Below are 7,418 nucleotides of genomic sequence, written 5' to 3' on the forward strand. Positions count from 1 at the left end.
TGGTGTGACCTAACTACGTGTGGAAGAACGTCAAATCATCCAAATCAATCCCTTAGTAACTTCAGTACTTGTGTTTGAATCCTTTGTTATATCTTGTGAACCCTTACTAGTAGATTAAAATCACATCTTTGAATAACTCAATTGATCCATAAATTGTAATATTGATACTTGTTAGTTAAAATCAATTGTATGAATATTAGTTTGCTAATATAAAACTTTTATTCTTGAATCTTTGAAATAACAACTTTTTAACATATAACTTGATTTCTTTGTAAAAGAACCAATTGAGACTTAATTATTGAACAAGTCATACACATTTTTAAAATTCTTGAACATGTGAAATAAAGTATGATTTATTGTGTTTATGTTCAGATAATTAAATTCTTAATTTAAAGTGTTTTAGTGTATGTACTTGTGTGAAAGTTTAATCGTAGAACATATATCGACCATTCCCGTCCTCCATCAGTTATTTACTTAATAATGTTTCAAATCTATCATGTCAGAACAAATAATATTGCAATTAGATGCCACAAGATACAAGTGTTTCTCTCTATACTAACGAAATTCAATTGGTTAATATGACTAAGAATTTACAATTAACATGTGAACAAAAGTTGCAGGTGGAGGTATAGATCATGTACATTTGAGGTGGAGGTATAGATTTTAAATATTCATGAATCATGTAAATTCGTTTTATATGTGTGTGTGTGTGTGTGTAAAGTTAAAAGTGGTGATTGAATGATTTACAGTTCACGTTGTTTCTCACTCTTTGTAGTTCTCGAGTCACGTGAACATAGATAAGATAATCCAAGCATTGAAATCCTACCACCAAAATCCAATTGGCGTATTTCAATAGATCCTGGGCGATGGTTGGTCCGCGGCCGTTGATTGTCCGTCTCCGGCTCAATTCTTATCCTTAATTATTTCATCATTCAACGCCTCTGATCGCTCTTCGATTCGGATGACTGTTTGAAATTCCTGGTGCTTACTGCTTTGTCCCTTCTTAACTTGTTCACATCAACTCTCAACCTTTCTTCCAACATGATTAACTGCTCCAAAAGTCCCCTACCTTTCTCCTAATTTTTTCCCTCTCTCTCCCCGGATTTTGTCTATTCTCTGCCAAAACTTTTCCAAAAAGGCGATTTCAATTCTCTCAATCCCTCTTCTCCATCACATGATTCTCCTCTCCGTTTTCTCCTCGTCATGCTTCAAAGCTTACTCCCTCGATCTCCCATAAGCTCTATCCACGATTCCAATTCGAGTTTCGGCATGAAAACCAAGCGTGTTGACCGCGAATTCGTCGCCGGCGAGTCCTCAGGCGACCGCGAGGAATATCCCTTCCGCAAGAGGCCGTACGCTAACCGGAACTTTCCCGGCGAGGCAGCGGTTTCCGTCGAGAATATGACCAAGCATGAGGAACTGGAAGGACCCGCGGCCGTAGACGGCAGCGAGTACACGGGTCTGCGGCTCCTGGGACTCCTGCTACAATGCGCCGAGTGCGTAGACATGGACCATTTGGACGACGCCAGCGATCTCCTCCCCGAAATTACCGAACTGTCCTCGCCTTTCGGGACGTCTCCCGAGCGAGTGGCTACGTACTTCGCCCACGCGCTCCAGGCGCGTGTCATCAGCTCCTGCCTCGACACCTACTCGCCTCTTACCATCAAAATCCTGGCCCGAGATCAGACCCAACGGATCTGCACCGCCTTGCAATCGTACAATTCCATCAGTCCCTTGATCAAGTTCTCCCACTTCACCGCCAACCAAGCCATATTCCAAGCACTGGACGGCGCAGATCGCATCCACGTCATCGACCTGGACATCATGCAGGGCCTTCAATGGCCAGGATTTTTCCATATCCTGGCCAACAGATCCATGAAGACCCTATCCGTGAGGATCACCGGACTCGGATCCTCGCTCGAGTTGCTGGAGGCCACCGGTCGCCGACTCGCCGATTTCGCGACTTCACTGGGCCTGCCGTTCGAATTCACCCCCCTGGAAGGGAAGGTCGGGAACATAAGCGATCTGAGTCAACTCGGGCTGAGGGATAGGGAGGCTACGGTGGTGCACTGGATGCACCACTGTTTGTACGACATAACGGGGGACGATTATCGGACGTTGAACGTGTTGAGTTTGATGAGGCCGAAACTGATCACGATCGTAGAGCAAGATCTGAGTCACGGGGGTAGCTTTCTAGCGAGGTTCGTGGAGGCGCTTCACTATTACTCGGCGCTGTTCGACGCGCTGGGGGACGGATTGGGTGAGGATAGCGTAGAGAGACATGTGGTGGAGCAGCAGGTGTTTGGGTACGAAATAAGGAACATACTGGCGGTGGGTGGACCGAAGAGGACGGGAGAGGGGAAGGTGGAGAGATGGGGGGATGAGCTGAGGAGGGTGGGGTTCCGGCCGGTGTCTCTTGGCGGGAGCCCGGCGGCGCAGGCCACGTTGCTGCTGGGAATGTTTCCTTGGAAGGGATACACACTGGTTGAAGACAACGGGTGTCTGAGATTGGGTTGGAAGGACCTATCGTTGCTGACGGCGTCGGCCTGGCAGCCGTCGGATTGAATTACTCGATTTCATGATTGGGATGATATTGATATTGATATTGATATTGATATGGTCCAAGTTCAAGTTCTTTTTCTCTTTTTCAAGTTTCAAATAATGAATGAATGAATGAGAAAGGGAGATTTAGTGTATCTTGCTTTTGTACTGGGGCATGCAGATTACTTTTTGTTCACTTTGCGCTGTAATTCTTTCAAGGGACTACGTGCATTTAACTATTTAATTACTCTGTGTGTGTGGTCCTTGAGCTTTAAAATTGGGTGTAATATTTGTGTTGTAACAGGACTACGGCCCACCTCATTAGTCATTATCAAAGAGAAGTGTATGTGTTTATGTATCTATATGAAAACAAAAATACACTAATATTAAAGGGAATCCTAAGGCCACAAGTAAAGAATAAAAATATCTGCAATCATAGAAGCTTGAGGTGTGTTCTTTATTGTTTGTCATTAAGTTTTTTTTTATTTTATTATTATTTTATAATAAAATATTAAAAAATATTTTATTTAAAAAAATTTTTTCCATTTTGACACTTACGTAATCTCGCATGCCCATCCTGTAAGATTTAAACGGCAGGGGCCAAATCTCGCAGATGGTCCTTCAAGATTTGCATGGAAATGTCTGCTTTGCTGCATCTTGGCGGGAGACGAAGGTGATGAGGACGCCAGGCTCCACCTGCGCGACCCACTCCTTGGGCTTGTTCTCCTCCATGAACACAATCAGGTCCCATTGGCTGCTTGCCAAGCTTGGCATCCCTTCCTCGCTTGACAGCCCCTTCAGCCTCGTCGTCAGTCGGTAAGAGCACTAGAACCTTTCTGACGTCTAGTCTGAACTCGACGACCGTGAACCCAATCCGACGTATTCCTTGTGCTGGACCCGACCCGACGACGCTGAACCCAAACTGGCGTATTCCTTTTGCTCAACAAAGCAGTTGTATGGCTTGAAATATGAAGAACAGGATGAGATCAAGTTCGGTGATATTATTCAAAGCAGACTCTTTTCGTCTGCTCTGTTGCCGACGACGAACCACTCAAACCGCTTTTGCTACAGCTATTCGAACTCAAATTGCGAGAACCCACTTCAGAAATTGGTGTTTTAATCCCCGGTTTCTAAAATGATTTTTTAGTCCAGCTTGAGGCAAGATTTTGTATCCTTTGGTAATAAGGCTCTCTGTTTTGGCTAGAGTTCTCTTTGAATACTCTGTTTTTGGTGTAAAATTTGATCTATTAATAACCCAAAGTGGTTCCTACCTGACTCTGAAAATTGCAAGAATTAAACTGGGAATTGTCGTAGTTTTGTCAAGAACACATAATTATACCAGGAGCTCAAAGACAAGATTAAAATAATTTTAAAGATTTTGTTATAGCCAGTGTTCTCTCTCTGATTGCTCTGTTTTTTGGTTAATAGATTTACCCGCCCTCACTGAGGAAGTTGCTCGTCGAGAAGCTCTGTGTGATCACCCTCAGCTCGACAAATCTCTTCTCGTTGCTGATTTTGTGAGTGCATTTGGATCGACGAACTAATTAATATAGACGCCTCTTGTTGGTGGATTGTAAAGCGCGTGCGCAAGATCTGGGTTTAAATTTGAAGGTAGGTGAGTGAGTTATATGAGACAGAATACGGGATCTGATTTTTCTTAAGGGGTTGCCGCACGAATCCTGGGTTTCATATTTATGTCTGCAAAATAAAACACATTTTTTTTATGGGCAACCAGTTTTTCATGGAAGATTATCAGAACGCTGCGGAACCAAGCTCTCCAATTTAATTATTTGGAAAGGAGGATTTACACTATTTTGAATACAAATCGAATTGTGCTGTAAATCTTGATTACCCAACACCAACTACTCTCTGCAATCCATCCATTGCTGCGACCTAGCTTTTGTAACTAATCCACCGGTCGGGAGCGGAGCGGGTTCAGGATCTAGTCTCTGCTGATTAAAATTCTTCCGGAGATTGGCAATTAAAATTCTTAAATTTCTTTCATTGAAATGTCATCCAAGGAGGCAGTCCTCCACCTACCGCCACGTCCCCTCTAACTCCTCCCTCTGCGCCTTCCTCCACTCCCTCGCCTGCTCCAATTGCTACGACGCCCCCACCCCTGCTTGTGGCAACGACACCTGCGCCTTTACCATCGGTATCCCCCGTCGACGACGAAACAAATGAAGTACCAGCAGAGATCGCCGGGGAGTACGCAACGTGCATGTGTACATGCAAATCTCGCAGGTTGGTCCTGCGAGATTTGGCCTTCATGCGTCAACAAACAAATCCCCTTTCCCTTTAAATATCGGAAGACCATCCTGCGAGATTTGTTTAAAACGGACCACTATTCTACGAGATGACAATTTTTTTCCCAAACAAAGTATTTTTTAATATTTTATTAAATAATAAAATTAAAAAGGGAAAAAACTCGTTTGTCATGTGTTACACATTTTTTTACATGTTTAATATTTTAGAGTTTGAGAGCATTAATTTAAATTTTTATGTATTTAAATAAAATATAATATAAAAGTATTTTTATTTTAAATTAATTGATTTAAATTTACATAAATTCAAATTCAAAGCCAAAATTCATGTTCCCCAAATACTATCTTATTTTTTTCATAATATATATTTATGATTATGAAAGTTTGACGTTAGTATTCTTTTATCTTGTCATGTGTTATATTTTCTTTTTTGTATTTAATTTTTTTCTCTTATTGGAGAGCATCAATTTAAATTTTTATGTATATGAATAAAATGTAATACAAAATTATATTTAGTTTTGTCTAAATTTAAATAAATCAAAATGCAATGCCTAATTTCATTGTCCCCAAACACTATCTTATATTTTTTTTATTGATTTCTTATGCTAGTTTTCTAAACTATATTGATGAGTGACATTAAAAATAGAAATAACGCTCTTATAAATTAGTTTTTTTCCCCCTACTCCTAAATTAATATATCATTTCTAATATGTATGACTTTTTCGTTCTCAAAATATAAATTTATTAGTTATTTTTCTCAATTCTTGTACTAATACTAATAACTTTTCAATTCTAATATATCAAGTTTTTATTATATTTCTTAATTTTTGCAGATAATATGCAAACATACACAAGCATATATAGTTAGTTGTTTACTTGGTGTCTTATTTCTTATGAACATCAATTTGCAATTCTCAAAATATCAATCTATCATAGTTTGATGAGCATGTGGTTGATTTTTTATATTCATACAAATGCAACTTGTTAATGAAGTGATTATCAAGAATAAGCCTTGATTCTACAACTTTGGATGAAGGTTCCATGGTGAAAAACCCAAGGCTTTGATGGAGAACATCGGAGGTGGCTGAACCAAGAGCATGATATTCCATCTCGGTGGAAGAACAAGCCACAACCTGCTACTTTCGCGTGTTCCAAGAAATGGGACAATCACCTAAAAAAAGTAAGATAGGTAGAGGTGGAGGATCTGGTATCCCTATCACCTGCCCAATCAACATCGAGCCCTTGAAGACTGATATTCCCAGTGCACTTGAGGAGAATGTCATGATTAAGAGTGCCCTTCAAGAAACGAAAAATGCGTTTGGCAACAGTCCAATGAAGATAAGGCGGTTTATGCATGAATAGAGTCAACTTATTGATCGGGAAGGCAATTTCAAGCCAAGTAAGAGAGAGATATGGGGGAGCTCCTATAACTTGGCAGAACTCAGTCGAATCAGCAAGAGAAAAGTCATCATAAAGCTGAAGAAGTTCCTTTTTGGCAAGTGGAACTCATCATAGCCTTGGCACCATCTATCTTGGTGCAAGAAAGAAGATCCTGAATATATTTTTGTTGGGAAAGGAATAACCCATGGTTAACTAAAATTACCTCGACACCAATAAAATAATTTAAGGGACCAAGATCCTTCAAAGAAAAACAATGACCAAACTGTTGAACAACTTTAAAGATAGTAGCAGAATTACTTTCAACGAGTAAGAGATCATCCACATATACCAGAAAATAGAGTGCATCACCATCACATTTGTAAACAAACAAAGAAGAGTCAGATTTGGACGGCTAAAATCCCAATTGAAGAAGACAAGTGCTCAGTTCTTGATACCAAGCATGAGGTGCTTGTTTCAAGCCATATAAAGACTTTTTTAACTTGCAAACATGAGAAGGCAGATTAGGATCAACAAAACCCGGAGGTTGAACCATGAATACATCCTTCTAAAGTCGGCCATGCAGAAATGCATTGTTAACACCTAGTTGACGAAGTGACCAATTTTTCTGAACAGCAATAAAGGGGACAACTCGAATAGTCACCGACTTCACAATAGGGCTGAACATCTTATTATAATCAAAATCATATCGTTGATGAAATCCTTTAACCACCAACCTTGCTTTATAGATAGAAATACTACCATCAAGATTTCTTTTGACTCGGAAAACTCATTTGCATCCAATGAGTTTGATAGTAGAGCATATTGGAACAAGCTCTAATATGTCATGTTCAACCAAAGCAGTGAACTCCTCTGACATAGAATGCCGCCACTTGAGATCTTTTAGGGCCTGAGACATACATGTGGGCTCTACAGGTTAAGGAAGAGGATGTTTTGTGGCGAGGTAAAGATGTTTAGGTTTATGAATATTATTCATAAACCGGGTAGTCGTAACATGAGTATGGGTGGACTGATTCGGAGATGCAGGTGTGGCGGGTGGAGGTAATATCACTAGTTGAGATTGTGAAAGGGAAGATGATGGTTGAGAAAAGGGAGCTAGAACTACAAGAGCGCTATTTGTCACAGTGGTAGGAGAGGAGGGTATTCGTCCAATGGAAGGCACCACTGGTATGGCAAGATCCTGTGTGTTAGTACCTAAAACTGATAGAGAAGGCA

The 7,418-nt window shown here is 40.5% G+C and overlaps 1 protein-coding gene across 1 annotated transcript; it reads left to right on the forward strand.

Annotated features, from left to right (window-relative positions):
- Positions 1–505: 505 nt before the first annotated feature.
- LOC131148875 (scarecrow-like protein 23) lies at positions 506–2,785 on the forward strand. The gene has a single exon (XM_058098826.1). It carries the CDS (start codon positions 1,204–1,206, stop codon positions 2,563–2,565), a length of 1,362 nt encoding a protein of 453 aa, XP_057954809.1. The 5' UTR covers positions 506–1,203; the 3' UTR covers positions 2,566–2,785.
- Positions 2,786–7,418: the final 4,633 nt, after the last annotated feature.

This window comes from Malania oleifera, chromosome 2 (assembly GCF_029873635.1).
Source record: "Malania oleifera isolate guangnan ecotype guangnan chromosome 2, ASM2987363v1, whole genome shotgun sequence".
Classification (NCBI taxonomy): domain Eukaryota; kingdom Viridiplantae; phylum Streptophyta; class Magnoliopsida; order Santalales; family Ximeniaceae; genus Malania; species Malania oleifera.